The 24551-nt window shown below is 50.2% G+C and overlaps 1 protein-coding gene across 1 annotated transcript; it reads right to left on the bottom strand.

The window, feature by feature from the left end:
• Nucleotides 1–586: 586 nt before the first annotated feature.
• Nucleotides 587–24551, bottom strand: LOC125404552 (CD177 antigen-like). Its single transcript, XM_048440521.3, has 21 exons — nt 24403–24551; nt 24171–24311; nt 23774–23959; nt 22657–22776; nt 22329–22448; nt 20994–21134; nt 20586–20771; nt 18931–19050; nt 18610–18729; nt 16758–16898; nt 16366–16551; nt 15187–15309; nt 14860–14979; nt 11045–11185; nt 10765–10950; nt 8825–8944; nt 8482–8622; nt 2485–2625; nt 1580–1765; nt 1360–1494; nt 587–1048 (listed from the first exon to the last, which is right to left on the bottom strand). The coding sequence occupies exons 1-21, from the start codon at nt 24452–24454 to the stop codon at nt 837–839; spliced, it is 3018 nt and encodes a 1005-aa protein (XP_048296478.3). The 5' UTR covers nt 24455–24551; the 3' UTR covers nt 587–836.

Here is a 24551-nt window from a genome sequence, read left to right as displayed (position 1 = left end):
GTATGTCTGTATATTGCATGTATGTGGTGTGTGGTGTATGTATGGTGCATGTGATGCGTCTGTGTTGTGTGGATGTGGTGTATATGTGTATGGTATGTCTATATATGGTGTGTGTAGATGTGTGGATATGTTGTGTGCATGGTGTGTGTATGGGGCATGTGGTGTGTGATGTGGTGTGTGTATGTGCTGTGTGTATGGTGCATGTGGTACGTGTGTGTTGTGTGGATGCGGCATATATATGTATGGTATGTGTATGGTGTGTGCGTCCCCTGATCCTTACCCTTTCAAGCCTACAATAGCAACACTTACCTGGTAATGGCCCTAAGAAACTGTATCAAGCCTTATTCTCTCCTCCCGTGTCAATAACCCTGATTTGTGTCACTCAGAGCCTCTTACCCAGCCACTCAGGTGAGGTGAAAGCCCTTTATTGTGCTCTGGCCCTTCTCAGGTCACAGTGAGGCCCAGCATTTTCGGTGGCAGCACCCTGAGGGCTCTGTGGGCAGACACAGGAAGCCTGGCCTTGGCAGCGGGTCTCCCATGATCCCACTGCCTGCCGTCATCTCCTCGCCTAAAGAGAAACCCAGTATTTGGAGAAACAACAGAGACTTTATTATTCCACATGTGTGGCCAATATGTGGGTGTCCACGGGCACAGGGTGAGATCAGTGGCTCCCATATGTCAATATCAGTGAGGTTAGGTGAGGGATATCAGGGCAGCATGGGCAGAAGGTTCCAAGTGTAAGGTCTTAGGTTATGACGTCAGAGGAGGGCTGGGTATGGGTGGCCAACAGGGATTAAGGATTGCAGGGAAATGGGTTCAGCAGAGAGGACAAAGCCCTACAAACAAAGGGCTAAGAAGAGCCCCAGTCCTAACACCCAAGCCAGGGAAGAAGCCGAGGCACCTCCATCCAGAGGCTTTTGGTCATTTTCCTCTTCATCCTCAGAGAGTACTTTTATGGAGAAAATCCCGATTGTTTTAGAGCCACCGAGTAAGGTTTTGGCAGGTGAGGACATGCATCCCTGAAGGCTCAGTGTGGAAGACACTCCACCTGGAGGGTGAAGATCAGTCAGGGGTACCACAGTCCAGCAGTGTTGGGAAACTCTGACCCAGGAATCCCAGGCCCATCCTTCTTCCCCAAACCTTGAATCTAATACCTGCCTTCCTTCCTCCACCCAGGACTCCAGGTCCCAGCTCCACTCCCTGACAGGGCTAAAGGGCCAACCTTTAGCTTAATGAGTCCAGGCCTCCTCTCTCAGACCCAGGGGTCCAGGTCCAGCCTCCTTCCATCTGAGGTAGCCTCATCTTTTCTCCCTCCATCCTCAAACCCGGGAGCCCTGACTCTTTCCTCCCAGCACTCACCTCCCCGGAGCTCAAGGTCCCCTTCATAACAGCGAGTGGTCCCCTGAGGGCAGGTGATAAATTTGGTGTTCTGAAAGCAGGATCCGAACAACTCTACACAGACAGGACACTTCAGGTCTCCAGTGGGAGGGACATCTGAGGACAGAGAGAAAGGTTGGGGTGCACTGCATGCTCTCAACTCCAGCCACCAGCTGAAACCCCAAATGTCTGGGTCCCATACTTGGATGCGGGAGGGAGCTCAGCAGGACGCTGCTGCTGCTGGCTTCATTGCACAGGTTGGAGGAACAGAAGCGTGTGTAGGAAGCTACCAGCATTCCAGGGGGCCGGGAGTATATGGAGACACTACTGTTGTCCTCTGCCCCACGCCCGGTGCAACCTTTGCTCCCTATTAGGAGTGTCCTCGGTCCTGTAGGCATAAGAGAGTGAAAGCTGGGCTGGCTGGGAAGGGGAGGGTGACAAGGTCTGGTTCTTGGGACCCTTGGGGCTCCCAGTCACAGGAAGAACACAATTCAGCATGTTCTGTGTCAGTCAAAGCCTGAAGCTCAAGCCTGGCTCCTCTGCCCCGCCCCCTGCAGACCTGGCTGCACACTGTCTCCACAGTCTCCCTGAGCCCCTCCCACAGGCTGCAGCCTCACTGTTCTCACCATCTCTTTTACCCCCTTCCTTGTCCCTCTCTCCCCCTCCCTTCCTCTCTCAGTTTCTCTAGCTCTTTGCTCTCTCCCTTGCTCTCTCTTTGAGAGTCTCAGCCCACCCTGGTCTTGAATTCACTATATAGGTATGGACGGCACTAAATCTCAATTTCACTGTCTCTTCTTTCCCAGCACTGGGCTTACAGGTGTGCCCAGTTTACCTGGTGCTAGGGATCAAACTCAGGGCTTTCAGCATGGTAAACAGGCACTGAACTGAGTCACACCCAGCCCAAGAATGCTTCAAATGATGGAGGTCATCAGGGCCTTCTGCTGTTCCAACACTGTTCTCATCTCTGGGCTTGGGGCTACCTTCGCCACCCAGCAAAGGCAAGCCCAGAAAGAGGAGGAGGTGGGCAGGAACTGCAGGACACAGAACCCAGGGTAGGACAGTGCTGGCCTGGTGCAGGAGTGCAGCCCTTCGTCTCATCCCACACACCTACGTCTATGAGGAGGAGAGTCTCCTGGCATAACTCCTCAGGTTCACACACTTTGGTCGACAGAGCAGACCACTCGACAGCTTCCTTAGCAAAGCCAGTTCCAAGCCTCAACATGACCCCCTTGAAACATGTCAGAGCATCTGTGGAGAGGAAAATCGTCAAGATTAGTGAGAGTCAGGGAACCATGTCTGCCCCTCAGCTTCCGGGCTAAGGGCGGCCATCATGTTCCAAGTCATACTTCCCATGCACTGGCTGTGACATCCCTGCCTGGATTAAGGGACTCAGAAGTCACAGTCTCCAAGCCTGTATCTCTGTTCACCCTGTTCCTCCCTGAGCACCTGCTCCTCTCAGAGCCTCCTGAGGAGGACTTGCTCCTCCACTGAGGGCTCCTCTTCAGCCATTCTATACTCCCCATGGGGAAGGTGGCCTCGAGTTAACTTTACCTTTTGTGTGTATTTGTGTGTACACACGTGTGTATTCCTGTTCATGTGTGTGTGCATGCATGTGGAAGACAGAGGAAGCCCCAGCTGCCATCTTGAGTGAGTTACACATCTTGCTTCCCACAGCATGTACTTTCAGCCACTTATTTTATCTCTCCAGTTGAACTGCTCCTTTCTTATTTATATACTTTTATTACATTGATGCACGTATGAGTGTGTGTGTGTGTGTGCACGTATGTGTGTGTGTGTGTGCGTGCGCGCATGCGTATGTGCATTTCTGTATGTGCCACAACTTTGGGAGTTAGTTCTCTTCCTCCACCACATGGGACCAGGGAGTGAATTCAGGATGTCAGGCACAAGTGCTTTAACCTGATGAGCCACCTCAGCCACCCTTGACTTGTTTTTCTAGACAGGATCGCTCAGTGGTCTGAAGCTCTTGAAGTAAGGCCAAGTAGGCGAGGAGGACTGGGCAGCAAGTCGTGGGGTCTGCCCATCACTGCCTTGCCAGGGCTGGGATTACAAGCATGTTCCATCATAGCTCTGTCTGTCTGTCTGTCTGTCTGTCTCTGTCTCTCTCTGTCTCTCTGTCTCTCTCTCTCTGTCTCTCTGTCTCTGTCTCTGTCTCTGTCTCTCTCTCTCTCTCTCTGTCTGTGTGTGTGTGTGTGTGTGTGTGTCTTTCTCCATGGGTGCTAGGAATTGGACTTAGGTTTTTATGTTTGCATAGCAAGCACCTATTTCCTGAGCCACCTCCCCAACTAATAGATTTCTTTGGACTAAGAAGCCTTAGATTCCAAAGAGATCACTACGCTGACCGCTAGTGAGCACTGGGCCTGCTCGGTGCCTGGGTACAGAAATGACTGCACAGATGAGCCCAATGCATCCACTGTGTGTGTGTCTGTGTGTGAGTGTGTGCATGTGCATGCGTGTGTGTGTGAGAGAGAGACAGGTTCTAGCTGCGTGGTCCAGGCTGGCCTCCCTCTGGCAGTCCTCTAGCCTCTGCCTCTAGAGCACTGGGACTGCAGAGCTAGCTCCTGTCTTCACTGTTGACAGGACTGTCTCACTTCCTCACCACAGCCCCACAGCAGGTGGCAGCATTCTCAAGGGAGGGAAGCAGAGGCAGGAAGTGTTGGGGGTTTGTCCAGTGTCACCCAGGCAGGGGGTGGCAGAGCTGGACTCAGAATTTTGGCTTTCAATCTCCTTAGGGTCAGGATTGAACACAGCAGTCCAGTTAGAGGACCTTGAGCTCGACCTTCCCTGACGACCTCACATGAACATCACATGACTTCATGTGTCCCAGGATGCAGAAATTCTGGAAGCTGGGACTGGGTGTCCACAAGCACCCTCCCCCCTTGATGGCCCCCAGTGTGGGGCTGGCCATCTCCTCATTTCCCAGGGGAGAATGTGCAGCTCACCTGCCCTGCTCCTGCAACCAGATCTGCACTCTCTGCTCCATCCCACCACATCCTCCCCATCCTGCTCTAAGGTGGCTCCTTCCCCTGGGGCACAAGAGGCAGAGCTGCCCCAATTCTCATCCATGTTTTCCCTCCAGCCCCTGTTGCATTCTCCAGGAAACCCTTTGTCTTATGCTGCACAGCAACTGCAGAACCTGAGCACCGTGGCCATGTCTAATACTTCCACCTAGCTGCAAGATGCCAGGGTTGTTGCCTGCCTGTCCTGGGTCTCCCGGATCCCCTCTTCACTTCTCCTCCACCTTCTTTACCACCCAGCTCTTAAAGGGGTCCTCTTAAAGGATAAGGTAATCCTGTCAGGCCTGAGAAACTTTTGAGAAGCCCTGAGAAGACAGAAACTTCTGTTAGGTCCCCATCTTCCCCAGAATAAGACCTGACTTCTTAAAATGGCCCTTGGTGCCCTTACTCCTGAACCTTTGCAAGAGCTGTTCTGCTACCCCAGATCTCCCCCCCCCCCCGCCGCCACACACATTCTGTGCTTCTAGCCTCTGCCAGTGGGTTTTGCTGAACCCCAATAAACATTTGCTAAATGCCCAGCTGAACCCAGTCGGGGACGACGATCCTCCTCCAAGGCTTGTGCTTCATGCAGCATGCATGGGTTTTCTATGTACTCTATGTGGAGATGTGAGGGGTGCACATGTGGTGTGTACAGATGTATGATGTATGTGGTATAGCCTTGTATATGTGTTGGGCAGGTGGGTGTTCTGTATTATCTGTATTTAGTTTGTGTGTGGCCTGTAGCATGTGCTGTGTGTACCTTGAACTATGGGTTCTATTGAGGGGGAGGGCTCATGAGGTTTCTTGGATTTTCATGTAAATCAGGAACATGGGATTGAACATGTGTGGGATGTGATATATGAAGCACAGTGTGATGATGCATGTTTGCATGTTTGTGGTTGTTGTGTGCACTGTGTGGCATGCACAGTATATGTGGAATGTGCTTTCCCCTTTTTAAAAATGATTACTCTCATGTGTACGAGATTGTGCCTGTGTGTGTCTGTGCATCATATGTATGCAGTCCTTACAGAAGCCAGAAGGGGGCATTAGATCCCTAGAACTGGAGTTACAAACATGTTGATTATTGTGTGGGTGCTGGGGGATTGAACCTAGGTCCTTAAGAAGAGCAGTCAGTGCTCTGAACTGCTGAACCATCTCTCTAGCCCTTGGGATACGTTTTTAAAACATACTGCAGACTGTCAGTGTTTCATAGTCTTAGAAACAAAAAATAGACTTAATTAATGAGCACTAATCAAAAGGAGGAAGAACGGTCTGGCCTCTGCCTCCCTGTCTATCTTTTGCAGCCTTCCGTGGTTCCTCAGCGTTGGGAGAAAGTTCATCTTCAGCTGGGCCTTGCAAGGGGTCCTGGCCATCAGGATTCTGCCTAGCTCTACACCCCATCACACTAGGTGGCATCCTGCCTCCCTGGCTTTGGTGATTTCTCTGCTTGGAGTAGCTCTGCCTTCATCCTAGAATCACCTCATCTTCTTGGAAAGTGAAATCACAGCTCAACACCACCAACACTACATCCTCTTGTTGAATCTATCTGTCTGTCTGTCTTATGTCAGGGCCTCTGCACTCATAGTTTTCTGGTGACAAATCTTTTCTATTTTAATGTATGTATACATGCGTGTGCCAAGGCCAGACGAGAATGACAAATGTGCTTTTCTATTGCTTTCCTTCCTATCCCTCCTTCGAGACAGTGTCTGTCATTGGCCTGGAGACTGACTAGCAATCAGCAAGAGCCTCCTGTCTCTGCCTCCCATAGCAGTGGGATACGGGTGTGTATGTGGCCACACCCATCTTTTTAGGTAGATGTCATGGACTTGAACTCAGTCCTCACATTTGCACAGCAAATACTCTTACCCACAGAGCCCTCTCCTGCTGTGGAACATTCCTTTACACTGTATGAAGATGTGTCACTGGGATTGGTTTAATAAAAAGCTAAATGTCCAACAGCTAGACAGGAGATATAGGTGGGACTTCTGGACAGAGCACGCTCTGGGAAGAAGAATGGTGGAGCTTTGAGCCAGATGCAGGATAACCATGGATGGACAAAATGGAGATGAGGTTACAAGCATGTAGAAGAACATAGGTTAAAAAATATGGGTTAATTCAAGTTATAAGAGCTAGTTAGAAACAAGCCTAAGCTAAGGCTGAACTTTCATAATTAATAATGTTTCCGTGTCATTTTCTGTGAGCTGACAGCCCATAAAGAAAAGTCCACCTACTCTCTCCCCAGTCCCTGACAAGCCATTTCTACCAGAAAACCTAAGATGGGGGGTGCAAGTGAGGGAGAAATCACCTCCTTGATAAAGCTCTCTTTGACACTGTCATGGATCTCTGGCAGTTGTGGGTCCCATTCTGTACTGACACAGCTCAGATTGACCAAGCTGAGGTATCTCTGTCACCCAGCCCAGGAGGCCCCTCAGATGTGCTCATTTGTTTATGTTGCGGAGTATTTGTTCATCTATATAAAGAGGTGCTGCATTTGTGTATGCTGTGGAATCTGTTCATGTATATAAAGATTGCTGCATTTATGTATGCTGTGGAATCTTTGTTCATCTATGTAAAGATGTGATGTATTTGTTGTTTTGTTGTGGAATCTTTGTCTAACTATGTAAAGATGTGTTTCACCCTGCTTGCCTAAGGTATCTGATTGATCTGATAAAATAGCCAATAGCAAGGGAGGAGGTCTGGGTGGGACTTCTGGGCAGGGAGAGTAAGTAGGTAGAGGAATTTAGGCTTGGATGTGGGTGGGGTGAAGAAAAACACAAGCGAGGCCAGGGGCCAGACAAACAGACACAGAGGAAGCAGCAAAGTAGGACATTCAGAATGAAAGAAAGGTAAAAATCCCTGAGGCAAAACATAGATGACTAGAAACAAGTTAAACTAAGTAACAAGAGATAGTGGGAAGAGCTGAAGCTAAGGCTGAGCATTCATGACTAACATTAAGTCTCCATGTCTTTATTTGGGAGCTGGTTGGTGGGTGGCCCAAAGAAAATCCCATCTACACCCATCCATTCTTTCTGTGATTTTCTTTCCCATGGAGCAAGGTCCCTAGGGTCCTCAAGCCTCATGAATGGGGATAAAAGTAGGAGGTGGAGAGAATGGGGGGAGGGTTCATCTGAGTGAAGTGTGATATCTGGGGTGACCAGAGGTCAGGGTACAGGGAGATGTAATCAGAAATAAACACTAGTGTTCCGAGTGAACCGGACCAGGTGCCAGGATGCTGACAGCAGCAGGTGACCACTTTGCACCCCAAATGTCCTCCCTCTTACATCTCACTTCACACATGGACAGGCCCCCCAAGCTCACTTTTCTCAAACTTATTTAAAGTTCTCCTCAAGGGGCTCGTGTCTCTTGGTCTTGGGCCACACTCCCTCCCTTCCTCTTTGAACTGGACACTTCTCTCTCTGGCCCTCCACCTCTCAACCTCTTCCAACCCTGGAGAATCACTTCAGATGCACAGGGCTGAGTGCTCATTTAAATGGCACTGGCGACTGACTGAGTTAACTTCCGTGTAGGCCCATATTTCTACATGGTATGGTGACCAGACTCTCAGGCCACAGTTTGCACCTGCCATACAGGAGGTGATCACCTAGCATTTACAGACAGGCTGTCACCAGGCTCAGGATATGCTAATGATGTTCTGCTCCTTCTTTGTAATTTGGAGGATGCCTGAGATAGAGATGCCAATTCAGCCTATGTGACAGAGCAGGCACACAGAAAGATAGGAAGACATGACAGAGAGGGCATAGAAAGATGTAAAAGTGACTAAAGTCATTCACCTGGTTACCTAGGAAACAGAATGCTAATGAATTTACCCTCAGTTTACATTTTGGTATAAAGTCTGTTTGGAGAATAAACGTGAGAAATTTTCAGGATGTAAACTCAGGATTTCATGAGGGATCACTGAGAATCTCCCTCCAGATAAAACCATGTGAGTTGTGTCTTTAATACCACGCCTCCCCTCTGGTCCCGAGAAATAATTTATGGTCCGGGCTGGTCCCGGACCACAACACTTTTGGAGTCCCATATCCCATAAGGATCATCTTGCCTTGAGGTCGCAGCACAAAGTGTCACTTACTTTTGTCTGTAGGCTTCCCGTTTATCTGAGGACCGCAGTCCTCGCGTACAACCATGGGTCCAATTGTCTGGGTGCCGTTGAGCAGGTTGCAGTCTGGCTGGGATATGCAGCCCTGCACCCTCAGGTTGGAGATGATTTTCCCTAGGATAGGAGGAGAGCGGAGAGAGACTGCTCACACATGCAGGTCTTGGGTGCCTTACAGGCTAGGCAAGCCCTGCTCTGCTCTGGGAGGCTGGTTCCTCACTCATTCCCTGGCTCAGTCTACCTTTCTCCCCCAGATACCCAGCACCCACCTCCCAGCCTACCATGTTCAGACTCCCAGGGTCTCCACGCCCAGACTTACCTCCCCTGAGCCTGAGGACTCCACTGTAGCAGTGTGTGCTGCCTGCGGGGCAGACCTGCTTGGGTGCCTTCTCACAACCATCTTCGGAAAGGCAGAGTGGGCAGTGCAGGGTCCCTGGGGCTGGGAAGCCACAGACACAGTGAGGAGCAATGGGAGTCTCTGGGTTTGGATCAGTTACCCCTTCTTAGTTCCCCAACATGCCTCAATCTCCCTAGCAAGCCCTTCTGGGCTCCTCTCACACAGGCCTGACCACAGGGAACTAGGGCTGTGGTTAGGAGGGCAGGAAGAGCCTGCAGAGACCCTGGGGCTGGGCATAGGGAGAGCTGTGAGGACCTTTGGGGCTAGAGGCAGACTTTGCTGAGTAAGGGGAGGAGGGACCATGGAAGCAACCAGTGGCTTTACTCACAGTTTTTACTAAATAATTGAGAAAAATCTTCCCCTCATCACAAAATATTCCAGAACACAGAAACACGAAGCCTGCCAGTTTAGCACCACACAGGGATAGTGGGCAGTCCCAACCCAGTGTCCAGTAGGAGGAAGAAATTCGAAAGCCCAAGTGAGAGGCGAGTGAACCAAAGCCAGCCATATGGAAAGAGAGAAAATACATAGGGAAAGCAGGGCCGCTGTGTGAGACTGGGGGTCTGTCAGAAGCCCACCCAGGGGGTCAGTGGGCAGGTTCAGCGGGTGAAGCAACGGTCACCAAGGCAGACCTTCTGTGTTATACCCCTGGGACATTTGGAGGACAGAACAGATTCATCCGGCTGTGCGCCACAGACTCCCTGGTGCCTCCGGGCAACCCCTACTCATAATTGAATAAAACAAATGAAAAGAAAAAGCAAAAAGATCCAGAGCTGGAGAGGTGACTCAGCAGTTAAGAATGGATAATGCCAATGGGAACAGGGGCTGTCTCTGACTCTTTGCTGGTTTTCAGGACCCTACTCCTCATACTGGGTTCCCTTGCCCAGTCTTAATACATGGGGAGGTGCTTAGTCTTACTGCAACTTCATATGCCATGTTTTGTTGATATCTATAGGAGGCCAGTCCCTTTCAGAACAGAAATGGAGAGTGGGGGTAGGGACAGGCGTAAGGGGACTGGGAGAAGAGGAAGAAGGGGAAACATTGGCTTGAATGTTTAAGAAGAAAAAGGTCCCTGGCAGTCGCACCAGGACCTATCCCAGGTGCATGAACTGGCTTTTTGGAGCCCATTCCCTATGGTAGGATGCCTTGCTCAACCTTGATATTGTGGGGAGGGGCTTGGTCCTGCCTCAAGTTGGTATCCCAGACCTTGTTGATTCCCCAAGGAAGAAGGCCTTACCCCCTCTGAGGAGTGGATGGGAGGTGGGAAGTGGGAGGTGAGGGGGACCGGAAAGGGGGAGGAAGGGGAAACTAGGGTTGGTAGGAAAAATGAAAAGAAAATTTTTTAATAAAAAATATGAAAAAAGAGAATTGATAATACCCATGTAAAGGACCTAAGTGTGGCTCCTAGCACCCATGTTGCCAGGCTCACAACCTCCAGGGAATCCAATGTCCTCTTCTGGTCTCTGCAGGAACCTGTGGACACGCGTGCACATACAACTAAAACTAAGATCATTAAAAGAAGAAGAAGGAGAAGGAGAAGGAGAAGAGGAGGAGGAGGAGGAGGAGGAGGAGGAGGAGGAGGAGGAGGAGGAGAAGGAGAAGGAGAAGGAGAAGAAGAAGAAGAAGAAGAAGAAGAAGAAGAAGAAGAAGAAGAAGAAGAAGAAGAAGAAGAAGAAGAAGAAAAAGAAAATCTGCTTTCTTCAGGACTGTAAGAAGAGGTCAGCTGGGGGAGTTTGAAGTGCAGGTGAGAGAATGCAGAGAATGCAGAAGGCACAGAGGGGGAAGGCCCCCCCCAGGAGGGACTGGGGGCCCTGCTGTGACTCTTCTCCCCAGCAGCTGGCTTCCCTAAGGCCCTCACTCACCTGTCACAGGGGGTGGAGCCCAGAGAGGAACTGTGGTAGACAGGTCATTGCAGAGGTCTTCAAGGCGGCACACTCGGGTGTAGGAGGTGACAGACAGCCCTGGGCCCTTCCTGTGCTCTGTGACTTTGGCCTCTTGGTCCTGAGCTGTTGTGCAGCCTTTTGTGAGAATCAACTTCACCATCTCTCCTGGACAGACAAAAATGGGCAGGCTGGGGTGGAGGTCGCCTAAGGGAGCAGGACCATGTAAAAGGGGCGTCTGTCCCCAGAGGGCTCTTCTCACCATTCTCTATCATCATCAGCGTGTCCTGGCAGCCTTCACCCACACCACAGGTTGTCTGGCCAGCTGTCCACTGGAGAGGCAGCTGTGATACATTCCTCGTGATCTCCAATGTTCCATGCTGGCATTTCAGAGCCTCTTCAGCTAGAAAGAGGAGAGAGAGAAAATCCCTCTCAGTATCAAATTGACTCTCTGGTGGGACTTCATTCACAGACAGCAACAAGAGCCTTCTCTCCTGCAGTTCAAGGCAGGAAGCCTTGGTGCCTGTGCCTTCTAGTCCGTGCCCTCAGGTGCCCGGATCCAACTGCAAGAAAAGAAGCCATATAAAGGTTAATGCTGGCAGCACTCACTCAGTCCCCCTCTTGAAGATCTATCGTTAGAGAAAGGCAGAAGAGGAAACAGAGGCTGGGTCAGAGAAGGTCATACTTCCAGGTGTGCTGGATTTCTACTGGATCCTCTTTCCCTACCATGGCTCCCTATTGCCTTACTATCATTATTGAGGCTGTCCATGGCTCTCTGTCCTGTGTGTAACAGGTAATACACTTAAGTACATTGTGGGGACACATTAGAGTCCCCACTTAAATGTTGCCTTCTGCACCATATCTAAAGGCCCCTTGATTCTTTATGATTTTATTTTTATTTATTTATTTATTTATTTATTTATTTATTTAGGTTTTTCAAAACAGGGTTTCTCTGTGTTATAGCCCTAGCTATCCTGGAACTAGCTCTTGTAGACCAGACTGACCTCAAACTCACAGAGATATGCTTGCCTATTCCTCCCAAGTGCCGGGATTAAAGGCGTGCACCACCATTACCCGACCTGATTTTCATTTCTATAAAGCAAGGTCACTGGGGTCTCTAGTACTACAGGTGTGGATGGCTGAAGATGGAGGAGAAGATGGGAGGCTGTCAAGTAGAAGTTGAAGACCCAAGGCTGCCCCAAATCAGGCTCGTGGGCATGCACGGCATACGCACACCGTGGAGTTGAAGACCCAAGGCTGCCCCAAATCAGGCTCGTGGACATGCACGGCATACGCACACCGTGGAGTTGCTGTTTCCCTTTTAGACAGGGTCTCGTGTAACCTAAGGCTGGGCTCAGACTTGCTGTACAGCCAGGGATGACCTTGAACATCGAATCCCCCTGCCTCTACCTCTCAAGTGCCTGGATGAGAGGCATGTGCTATCATTGCTGGTTTACTTTCCACTGGGGGTGGAGCCCAAAGTTTCATGCGTGAGACTCACTGTGAAAACAAGAGGCCCCTAGTTCAGATCTCTAGTATCCCATGAAATCCCAGCATTTGGAAGTGGAGACAGGTGAATGTTGGGAGTTTGGGCACATACCATACACACATCACACTCACAAATACATAAGTCGCCATTGGCCATGCCAGAGGATCAGTGAGCTGCAACTGAAGTTCCACCAGGAGGGAATCCCCTGATGGGTCAATCTCATTTAGGCAAAGCCATGGGACTACAGATCCCAGAATGTCTTTTGCTTCTGCTGTGCCTTTACATGTTTGCTGCAGCTCCTTTTCTCTGGTTTCTAGCATGATGTGAGTGGACGTGGGGAGAGCTCTACTGCCTGTAATGTAGTGTGTTTATCTCTTGGAAACATCCCATTCTACTGGGCATTTTTACCTGTGGATTGTCAAGATGACCCCTCCCTAAGCTGTACTGTCTAATTGATAATAATGACAGCTTATACAGAGTTTTAATGAATAAAAATAAATACAAGGATATGTATTTTGTCCCTTTAGCCAGGGTCTGTGAGTCTCATCTAAGGAGCTGCGTGGATTGTAGCTCAAGTTAATGACTAACAGTGGAGTCCCGGTAGCCCAGCTAGTTTAAATTCTTTTAACCTTAATGTTGGGAGATGTGTTTACAGGTCTCAGTGCATCACAGCTGAAGAAAAGCTTTGAAAATTACAAAGCTAGACTAAGATATTTTTGTTAAATAGCTTTGAGGTGAAAAACCCAAGACAACAATCTAAAGTTTTAGAAAGACACAGAGTTGAATGAGGAACTCTTTGAGGTCAGGGAATGAGAGCAAAGCAGCCCAGTTTTTATTACAGGCTGATGTACTCTCCTTGCTAGGTTTGGTTGATGACCAAAGGTGATGATTAATTCTTTATACCCATTTCTGTCTCACTCTCCTGATATATATATATAAAACTATTAATGAATGGATATGAACCCTTAAAGATTTAAAGTAGAGCTGACTGATTCCTTTTCATACACAGAAGTTTAGGTTTGTGATCCCTTTAAGATTCCTTATCAGATTACCTTTCAAGATAAGTAATACAATAATTGGCCCTTTCTTTGTAACTGCAAATGCAGCCTGCCAGTAAAAGACCTGACAAGAACACCTTGCTTGCCACATGGTTAATCTGTAACAAGTTACTTGGGTATGTATGTATGTGGGCTCCTGGGGTAATTTGCTTTTCACCTGTAATATATAAAATGTTTAATCCTGTGAGGGAGGTGGAAAACGTTTTTACCTATAATCATTCACTTGAGAAATGGAACAACTGTTTTGACTCTTGTACTGCTTGGAAGAGTCTGTTGGGGTATACAAACTGTGAAACAACATGAGAGGAAAGAGAGAGACAATAAAAAAAAAAGAGAGAATAAAGAAGGAAATCATTAATAGAGTTTGTGAGTGTCTTTTCCTTTCACCCCCACCCCCTCACCCCCACTCTAGACAGCAAATTCTAGCCTTGTTACTATATGGATTCCTGTCAAGGCCCTGTATTGCTGAAGGCTGACCCCCAAGACAGTGGTAAAAATTAATGAAATACATGTTAATACATTTAAAAGAACAAGAAAGAAATGTCATTAAAAAAAAAAAAACAAGCCAGGTGGTGGTGGCAGCAGTGGCGCACTGGAGGCAGAGGCAAGTGGATCTCTGTGAGTTTGAGGTCAGCTGGGCTACAAGAGCTAGTTCCAGTACAGGCTCTAAAACTACAGTGAAACCCTGTCTTGAAAAAAAAAAGCAAGGAGGAAGGAACTGCAGATCATTACATGAAATGAAATAAAACGGATTCAGAAAGAAACATTTCACATGTTCTCTCATGCTAAAACACATGCATTCATGCACACACCTTCACACACACACACATGCACACCCATAAATTTGTATATCTATGATGTGAAAGAAGAAAGGAGACTATTTGGGAAAAAGAGGGGGCTAGCAAAAGAGGAAAGAGAGAGAAGGAGGCAGTTGGGATCAAAGTACACAACACAGTTGAATGAAAATGCCAGTATGAAGCCCACCACTCTGCACAATGAAGACACGATAATAAAGTAAAAAGATGCAATCAGAAAGCTCTTCTTGCTCTCGTGACCTCTTCCGGGTGTCACAGCACTGACAACAAACAGCGTGGAATCCCATGCAGAGTGACCACCTTGCACCTGGACTTTCTTTCCACTCAGCCCTCATCTCCAACACCCACGGGCTCACCTGGGCCATCATCGTGCTTTTATCACTTGCTTGTGTGCTGTGGGTGTGCACACGTCACGGCACACAAGTGGAGTCCAGAGGACAACTTAGGATGGATTCTTTCCTTCCATTATGTGGGTCTCAGGGGCAGAACTCAGGTCAGTAAGGATGATACTCACTAAGTCAACTCACCAATCACTGGCCACAGTCTCTCCTTGGTCCACCACCTCCCAACCTCCAGCAGCCTCTCTGGAGAATCTTCTCCCAGGCAAACACTGGAGAGTGATCTCATGTAAATGGCTACTTTGGGTTGCCTCTGTTGGTGGCTTGGGGTACCCCACAAGTATCCTGTTGCTTGGAGGCTGCAGCATACGACTCACCTAACTGAGGACCACAGTCCTCACGCACATCTATGGGTCCAATTGTCTGGGTGCCGTTGAGCAGGTCACAGCCTGGCTGGGACACACAGCCCTGCACCTTCAGATCGGAGATGAGCCCTCCTAGGATAGGAGGAGAAGGGAGAGACAGAGAAGCGCACACAGAGAGAGTTCACCGGCAGATCATGTGAGCCTCAGAGCAAGCCCAGCTCTGGTGGCTGGCCCCACACTCCTGGAAGCTCAGTTCCTTCGCTCAGTTTACCCAGCTCTCTCCCTCCCAGCTTACTGGCTTACTGTATTCAGTCCCAGGGGTCCCGTGTCCAGGCTTACCTCCCTTGAGGCTGAGGACTCCATTGTAGCAGTGCAAGCTGCCTGCAGGGCAGACCTGCTCAGGGGCATTCTTTGGACAGTCATCTTTGGAAAGGCAGTTTGGGCAACGCAGGGACCCCGGACCTGAGAGACAAGTCACAGTGAGGGGCAGTGGGAGGCCCCAATGGTCCTAAGGATGAAATTAAGTTATTCGGTGCCCTCAGGTCTCATGGTGGCTCAAAGACAGAAATTCTGTGTCCTAAGAGGGCATCATGCCTGAAGGCAAGAAAGACTGTAGAGACTCCAGGCCTGAGTGCCTGAGCCTGCCGACCAACAGTGTCTTTTCTATGTGACCAGATAGAGATATGGACTTGGCCAAGGATGGGAAGGGGTGTCCTGGAAAGTACCAGTGACTTCAAAGTCTATTAAAAGATCAAGGAGGACAGGTACCAATATTCCAGAGAAGACCATCTCATACTCTGTTTAGCAAACATCAGGGAAGGACAGTGGGAAGTTACAAGCCAGGATCCTTCCTAGAGAAGAAACGTGAAAGACCCCAGGGATGCATTTGTGACTAACCCCAGCAGAGAGAAAAGGACCATTCGGGATGGTAAGGTCAGACTGTGACAGAATCTGCCATGATTTAGCATCAGAAAGTCATCATCAGATGACTCTGTAGGTAAAGTGCTTGCTGCAGAGCCCCGAATCCCAAAGCCACATGGAATGGCATAGTCTCAGAATGCCAGAGCTGGGGAGGTGGCAATGAGCTGGCCCCTGGGGCTCATTGACCAGCCAATCTACCCTAATGGGTGAGCTCCAGGCCAATAAAAGACCCCAGTCTCAAAAAATTAGGCGTATGGCTTCTGAGGAATGTCACCTGTGCCTTTTGGCCTCCACACGGGCACAAAAGAAAAACCACCAGTTCACTGTTCTGTGACTATGAGAAGTGCTCCTGGGAGTTCAGAGGTGCAGATTTCAGGGCACATGGGAGAAGAAAGGAATAGGTGGAGCCTGAGAGAGGGGTGAGGGAGTAAGGGAGAGAGCCAGAAGTCCAGGTGGGACGGGAGTGGGGGTTGGGCAGGGCACAGCAAGGGACAGCCTGCAATGAACACCTTTAGTGATCTCTTTAGAACCACAGTTGGGTCCTTCATTCTGTCATCCCTTCCCCTGCTCCTGTGACCCCCCACTTCCCTCTAGTACCTGTGACAGGTGGTGGGATCCAGAGAGGATGGGTGGAGGACAGGTCATTGCAGAAGTCCCAGTGGCGGCACACGTGGGTATAAGAGATAATGGAGACGCTGGGGCCCGTTCTGTGCCGAGTGATTCGGGGCTTGTGGTCTTTGTCTGTTGTGCAGCCTTTGGTGAACACCAAGTTCACATTGGGTCCTGGAAGGAGAGAGGGAGACCGGGAGGGTCAGGACAACGGGGGTCCTGGAGGGATGTTGTGCCTCAGGGAGGTGGGCGGCCTGCAGGTGCTGAAATGGTGGGTGGGGACTGGACGCTGGGGGCGTGGCCTCGCGAATTCCAGGCAGAACTCCGTGGGCTGGGCTGAGCCAGAAGGGGAGGGTCGCACACCGAGGCTCTGGTCTCACCATTCACTATGAGTAGGACAGTTTCCTGGCAACCCTCGCCGATTTTACAGGTCTCCCAGTTGGTTGTCCATTCCAGGGGCAGCGATGACACTTTCCTTAGGGCTTCTACTTGCCCACTCCTGCATTCTAGGGCCTGAGAGCCTGGAATAGGAGGAGAAAACCTATAAAGGAGGTCTCTCAGCTTGACTTCCGGGATTACCGGCTAGCCACCCTAAACCGCCTCTGTACTTGCTACATGAAGCAGTGACACACAACTCAAGTCGTTAAGTCAACCAACGTTGTGAGACAGATTAAAACTCAAACAAAGCCAACATGGCACTGGGGATTAAGGTACTTGTCGACAAGCTTGACGACCTGAGTCCTGAGTTTGATCCCCAGAACTCAGACAATGGAAAGAGAAAACCAGTTCCCTGAAGTTCCTTTTACCGCCCCCCACCCACACGCACAGCATGGCCATGTGTGTGCATATTAACACACACACATAAATAGGTAAATGTACTAAAAAATAAATAAAATGTAAACAGGAACATTTGAGGAACCCACTCAAGTCTCTAAAATGTTTGTGTGTGCATGCATGTGTATGTACAGTTGTGTGAGCATGTATATGTGTGTGCAGATGTGTGTGTGCGGGTATGTGAGCATACATGCCTACATACAAGTGTGCCAGCATGCATATGTGTATGCATGTGTGTGTGTGTGCAGATGTGTGTGTATGCAGGTGTGTAAGCGTGCACGCTTATAGACAGGTGTGTGAGCATGCATGTGTGTGTGCGTGAGTGTGTGCAGGTGTGTGAACATGCATGTGTGTGTGTGTTGTGTGTGCACATGAATGTGGAGGGCAGAGGTTGATTCTGGGTATCTTCCACCTTATCTTTTGGGACACAGACTCCCACTGAACCCAGATCTTATTGACTGGCATAGCAGAGGCTCTGGGAATTCATCTGCTTCTTCCCTTCCCTCTCTCAACCCCAGTGCTAGGGTTTGGATGTGTGCTGCTCTGCTCAGTTTTACACTGTGCTGGGGTTGCAAACTCTGGACTTCGTGCTGTGTGGAAAGTGTTTTCCCTGCTGAGCCATCTCTCCAGGCCCCTATACACCCTCTCTTTGAGGCTCTGAGGGTTAAGACGACACAGGCATGTTAGGAAACTGAGGCTGGGATAGACAAGACCACGCACTAGGGCAAGATAATACTCCTAATCCATTTTCTGTCTCTACGATAGCTACTCTTTCCCTTGCATCCCTTCTGAGAAACTCCACCGCCACCCACACCTGCCAAGTGAGTGTCACTGTGGCTGCACAAGTAGGGACACTCCTTGAGCCCCCACTTGAGTCCTGCATTCTCCGTCATACCCCAACCCATTTGATTCTCTCTCTGATTTTCTTTCCAATGGAGTGAGGCTGCTGGGTATCATAGATGAGGACGGGAGAAGGGGATGAAGAGACTGGAGGTGGTTAAAAGGAACCCTGAGACCCAGGCTGACGCCAGGACTGGGTGTATAGAATGGGGACAAACAAGCAGGTGGCTGTGCACCTGGCCCTTTCCCACTGAGCCTGTCCTTCCATAAGGAAGGGCCACATGAGCTCACTAGTTCCAGAATTTTCCAACACTCCCCTCAATGCTTTTGTGTCCTGGGTCACACTCCCAATCTCCTTTACCTGGATACCTTTCGATGCTGCTGCCACAGCCTCCCTGAAGAATCTCCCTTCCCCAGTTGCTTGTGCACATCTGAGCAAATGATGCTCTGGGCTGGCTAGCCATGGTGAGTGGCTTTGGGTGTCCCACACCCCACAAGGATCATCTTGTCAGGGCTGCAGTGCAGGGAATGCGTCTCCTTTTCCTGTACGAAACTCACCTGACTGGGGCCCGCATTTCTCACTCACTCCTATGGGTCCGATGGCCTTGGTACCATCAAACAGGTTGCAGCCTGACTCTGGCATGCAGCCCTGCACCCTCAGATTGGTGGCTATGCCCCCTAGGAAAGGAGGAGATGGGGAGAGACAGAGACACTGACATAAGGATCATGCAAACCTCAGAGGCAAGCCCAGCTCCAGGAGGCCTGCCCTACCCCCCTCTGGGTCTTATGCCCTGTCTGTCTACTCTCACTTCCCAGACACTGAATCTCAACTTCCAGTGCTCCTCGTCCACTTGGTAGGGTCACCATGTCCAGGCTTACCTCCCCTGAGTCTGAGGACTCCACTGTAGCAGTGTGAGCTGCCTGCAGGGCAGACCTGCTCAGGTGCGTGTTCACAGCCACGCGTCGACAGGCAGTGTGGGCAGCTCAGGGTCCCTGGGCCTGGAAGCAGCAGATGCAGTGAGGGACAGTAGGGATTCTGGATTTGCTTCAAAGGACTCCCAACTCATTCCACCAGCATTCCCCACTCTCTCTGTATAGGCCCAGCTGCAGGAGTAAAGGGGTAGAGAGTGCAGAAGAGGCCCTCTGGCCAAGAGCATAAGAGGTGCTATTTTCCTAGGTGGGGTCTGGGGGAGTTTCCAAGGCTGGACAAGAGACACGAACTTAAATAAGAAAGAATGAGAGTACCTCAAAGAGACCACTGACTTTACTCCAAACTTATTTTTTGAAAATATTTATTTTTACTATTTATAATTATGTGTATTTATGTGTAGATGGAGGGTGAGGGGTGGGTTTGCATATGTGTGTGCAGGTGCCTCTACTGCGGGGTCTTTGGAACTAGAGTTACAGGCAGTTGTGAGCCATCCAAGGTGAGTGCTGAGAACTATACTTGGGTCCTATGGAGAACAACAGTTTTCTTAACACTGAGCCATCTCCACCCCAGTTTGCTCCCAGCTTCTGCTCAATAACCAAGGGGAAGAGAGCTGTCCTGTTTCAGAATGGGAAGATGCAGAGCATCGTCTCAAGCTGTTTTCGACACCCGGCAACAAGAAGGGAATGTTCTAGACTAATGTTCAACAGGAAGAGGAAGTGCAGAAGACACTAAATGTGACATTAGGGTCCCAAATCAGCCTTAGAGAAAGCAGGAGGATCCAGGCAGGAGGTTGGTGGTTCATCCTCAGAAAACAAACATAGGAGAGTTAGTGAGGTGCGTGCAGACAAGGCCAGCACAGGGATACAGGGAGGACCATAGAAGAGATGCACAGCCGGAACCCGGAGTTGTGTAAGCATTTGAGGTCAAGGCGGAAGGAGCTAACAGGCTGCCGGTCAGTAGAGGTAGTGGTGATTTTAAACAGCCCCAAGGGTGGGGTTGTCACTCACTGGTAGAGCCCCTGCCTAGGTGATGTGGGAGGTCCTTCTGTATATGTGTTGCTTTTATTGGTTAATGAATAAAGAAGCTACTTTGGCCTGTGATAGGGCAGAATAGAGCTAGGTGGGAAAACTAAGCTGGATGCTGAGAGTAGGCGGAGCCAGTGAGATGCCATGCAGCTACCGCAGGAGACAGACATGCTGGAACCTTGCCTGTAAGCCACAGCCACGTGGCAATACACAGATTAATAGAAATAGGTTAACTTAAGATGTAAGAGGTAGCAAATAAGACACTAGAGCTAATAGGCCAAGCAGTGATTTAATTACTACAGTTTCTGTGTGGTTATTTTGAATCTGGGTGGCCCAGAATAAAGGAGCAGCCTCCCCCAACACCTAGAATCCCCCATTGAGGGGCTGGGGGTGTGGCTCAGTGATCAAGAGTACCTGCTTAGCTTGTCCAAGGTCCTGTATTCCATCCCCAGTACCACCAAAAACTTAAAAATTTACAATAAAATAAATAGCCCCTGTGTGCTTACTTCTATCCCATAGCCCTGTCTTTCCTCGAGACGACCCCTTGCCCTCTCTAGGGATTCTTCCTACTCTGGTACCTGTGTCAGGGGGTGGAGTCCAAAGATTTTCAGTCGTAGATAGGTCGTTACAGAAGTCTCCGTGGCGGCACACATAGACATATGTGATGATAGAGATTCCAGGGCCCGTTCTGTGCCTGGTGATTTGAGCCTCTCTGTTCTCAGCACTAGTACATCCCTTAGTGAGAACCATGTGAAATTCTTGTCCTGGAAAGAGAGGGAGGCTGCTGGGAGCACAGACCTCCAGGTCCTAGTGAGAGGAGGTACAGCTGCTAGCGAGGAAGGGCCCAGGCACAGGAGGGGTTCACCTGTTCACGAAGGAGTCCTAGACTCCAGTGCCATGGAGGTGGGTTATGGAGTCATTCCCAGGAGTGGTGGGAGGGGCATGCAGGGGGAGTGACTAGTGATAAGGGCGGGGCTTCTTCTTACCATTCTGTATTAGCATCAATGTTTCCAGGCACCCCTGGCCTGGCTCACAGATTTTCCAGCCTGTTGTCCAGCTCAGGTGCAGCTCTGATACATTCCGTACAGTGTCTAAGGTTCCACTGTTGCAGTCCAGAGCCTGTGGACCTGGATTGGGAGATCGAACCCACCTCAGGGGCTTCCCCATGCCCCAAGAGACCCCTTTCTAATGGGACACATGTCATAAACACTAACAGGTTGGCCCCTTTTGTGGACCTCTCTTGAGCTAGAGAGGCAGCCGTTCTTGATGTTAGTGATATCAAGAAAAATCCTCAGGCTTTTCCATCTGCTTGGGTAAAAAGGTCAACACCGAGCTGGGGTGATGAGACTCAGTCGGTGTAGTGTTTGCAATGCAAGTGTGGAGGCCTGAATCTGGGATCCCAAACACTCAGGGAAAAGCTGGGTGTGTGTTAGGGCTGGAGTGGCTCTTCCTGCAGAGGATCCGAGTTCAGATACCAACACCCACATCAGACATCTCGTGACCAACTATAACACCAGGGACACCCTTTTCTGGCCTCTCTGGGAACCTGCACACATAAACACACACACTAAAAAAATACTTTTCAAAACTCTGGGTGTAGGACACATGCCTGCAATCCTAGTACTAAGGAAACAGAGGCAGGTGGATTCTTGGGGCTCACTGACCACCAAGTCTGGCCTAATTGGCAAACTTCAGACCCTTGACATGACACACACACACACACACACACACACACACACACACACACACTCCATCTCAAAGGAGGTGGGTGAAGTTCCTGAGGGTGATGTCTGAGGTTGGTTTCTGACCTTCACATGGGGGCACACACATCCATCCATTCACACATGAACACACCCTACACATGCACCCAGACAAACCCACTAAAACAAAAGCTGCCAGGAGACCTCGGCTTTCCCAGGCCCATACAAAGAAGGCTGGCATCACTTCCACCAGAGCCCTAGCATATGGTCCTGAGCTGACTGCTGCAAAGCATCACAGAGGAACCCCCTCTTAGCAGCCTTCCTCCTCACCCCTCTGTTCCACCCAGAGCACCCGCATTCAGTTCAACATTAACTGTTGCTGTGTCTCCGTTCTCTAGTTCTGACCGTGACTACACCCGTTTCTTGTCTCCCGCAGCTGGACATCTCTTGCAGGCACACATTCTCTAGCCCTCCAGTCACCCTCTGGAAGAGTCCTCACGCTCCTACAGTGAGTGATAAGCCTCTGGACTTCTTGGGAATGGCTTGGTTGGTGGCTTTAGGGTGTTCCACACTTTACAAGGATGCTCTCGTGCCGAGGCTCAGCCTTGTTTTCCTACTCACCCAACTGAAGACCACACTTTTCACTCATATCCAAGGTCCCGATGGCCTTGGTGCCGTTGAGCAGGTTGCAGTCTGGCTGGGGCATGCAGCCCTGCACCTTCAGATTAGTGATTATGTTGTCTAGGCAAGGGAAAGAGGAAGAGGGAAGAGGTCTGGGCGGGGAGAGAAAGCTGACAAACAGCTACCCAAATCTCAGGCAAACCCAGCTCCGGCAGGCCAGTTGCACTTTCTTGCAGGTTCAGTGCCCAAACTCAGTTTACCCTTGTTCTCCAGACACTGAGATATCAATGCCTAACCTCCTCTCCCTGGGCCCGGTGTCCAGACTTACCTCCCCTGAGCCTGAGGACTCCACTGTAGCAGTGTGTGCTGCCTGCAGGGCAGATCTGCATGTGTGCATTCTCACAACCATCTCCGGAAAGGCAGAGTGGGCAGCGCAGGGTCCCTGGGACTGCAGGCGACAGATAAGGTGAGGGGCAGTGGGGAGGACCTGGCTGTGGTTCTGACACCTCCTCTCTACTTTGTTACCCAACATTCCCTCCTGAGGTTCCCCTCATACAGGCCCAACTTCAGGGATTTCAGGCTATGATTTAGCTGGGGAATCAAGGGCAGAAGGGGTATGGAGGTGATCAGAGACCCCGGGGCTGAGGTCAGAACGTGAAGGAAAGTAAGGATTTGCTCAGCAAATCCTCCAGTGCGCCATTGCGCAGATGTCATGTGACAGCAGCAAGGCAGGACAAAATCCCAGGCCAGGGCTGGAGAGACACGCCTTGGCAACATGAGGATCTGCTTTCAGTTCCCAGCATCCATGTATAAAGCTAAGTGCACTCATCTACTGATGATCCTGATACTTAGGTGGCAGAGCCAACTGGATCCCTGAGGCTTGCTGGTCGGCCAGCCGAACATACTCTGTGAGCTAGCTCCAGGTTCCGAGGAGAGACCTCGTTGCAAAGATACTAACTAGATGGCTTATAAGGAAGAACACCCCAAGTTAGACTCTGGCTTCTACACATATGCATGATCATGCCCTTAGGTAAAGGAAACACAGAAACCTATATGAAAGCCACCCAGAAAGAGGCACCATGCTGGAAGAGCGGGGGGGGGGGGGGGAATCAAGCTCCAGAGTTGAAGGCTGGTGGTTCAACATCAGAAAATATAGCTACCTCATAACTCCAACCCTGTTGTAGAATGCTGGCAGGAGCATTCTGAGACAGGATGGAGGGAGGAGAGGGTGGGAAGAAACAGAGGGTGAGTGAATTGGAAGAGGGAGAAGGACAGATGTGCAGTAAAGGGTGGGATGGAGCCAGTGAGCTGGCCAAACTTCTGTTGGCAAGTGAGTGTTTGTAAAAGAATAATCTTGTGTGCTGATTTCTCTCCCATAGCTCCACCACTTCATTATAGGACTCTACCCCCCTACCCCCTCTTGTCATTCTTCCTCCCTGTGGCACCTGTGGGTGTGGGTAGGTCTCCAAGAACCTCAGTGCTGGACACAGCATTGCAGAAGTCACTATGGCGACACACTTGGATGTAGGAGACGATAGAGAGTCCAGGACCGGTCCTGAGCCAGGTAACCTGGGGCTTTTGGTCCCCAATCTTAACACAGCCCTTGCTGATCAACAAGTTTATTTGGGGTCCTGGATGAAGAAGGGAAAGCGGGTGGAGGTGGCGATTGGGATTCCAGGATCCTGGAGTGAGTGTGGGCATGCTCACTCCATGAGTAGGTGAGATGCTAAGAAAGAAGGGACCGGGCATGGATGGGTTGCACCTGCCGCTGAGGAAGAGCCCCTCCCAGGGATGCAGGATGCCCAAGGGCAGTGGGACCGGGCTCTTCAGGGAGTTTCTTACCATTCTCCAGAAGCATCACCAGGTCTTGGCAACCCTCACCAACCTCACAAGTTTCCTCGCCGGTTTTCCATTCAAGGGGCAGTTCTGAGGCATTGCGCACAGCCTCTATATTGCCACGTTGGCATCTCAGAGCTGGTACACCTGGGATGGGAAGATCAGCGTCATCTCAGTCGGTTACCTTGTTCCACTTCATGGGACAGATGTCCCCTTCCAGGTGGAATTTCTCACGTACCGGGTAGCAGAGTGGTGACACCCAGGAGGGTCAGCGCTGGCATAAGGTTCATGACTCCTGTCCCTGGCTAGAAACGCCTCCAGCGCTCTTAAAGCAGGAAACTCAACCCTTTTATACCCCGGATTACCCAGGGCAGCTCAGGAAACAAG

This window comes from Myodes glareolus, chromosome 1 (genome assembly GCF_982192425.1).
Source record: "Myodes glareolus chromosome 1, mMyoGla1.1, whole genome shotgun sequence".
Classification (NCBI taxonomy): domain Eukaryota; kingdom Metazoa; phylum Chordata; class Mammalia; order Rodentia; family Cricetidae; genus Myodes; species Myodes glareolus.
This window is presented reverse-complemented; position numbering and strand designations above follow the sequence as displayed.

What these genes read in the sequence shown, in the direction of transcription:
- LOC125404552 (XM_048440521.3), bottom strand. Translation starts at nt 24,454, where the DNA reads ATGAACCTTATGCCAGCGCTGACCCTCCTGGGTGTCACCACTCTGCTA. An exon ending in GGTGATGCTTCTGGAGAATG is followed by an intron (nt 23,960 to 24,170) that starts GTAAGAAACTCC and finishes TTCTTCATCCAG; the next exon opens with GACCCCAAATAAACTTGTTG. An exon ending in AGTCCTCAGGCTCAGGGGAG is followed by an intron (nt 8,623 to 8,824) that starts GTAAGTCTGGGC and finishes CTCCTATCCTAG; the next exon opens with GGAAAATCATCTCCAACCTG.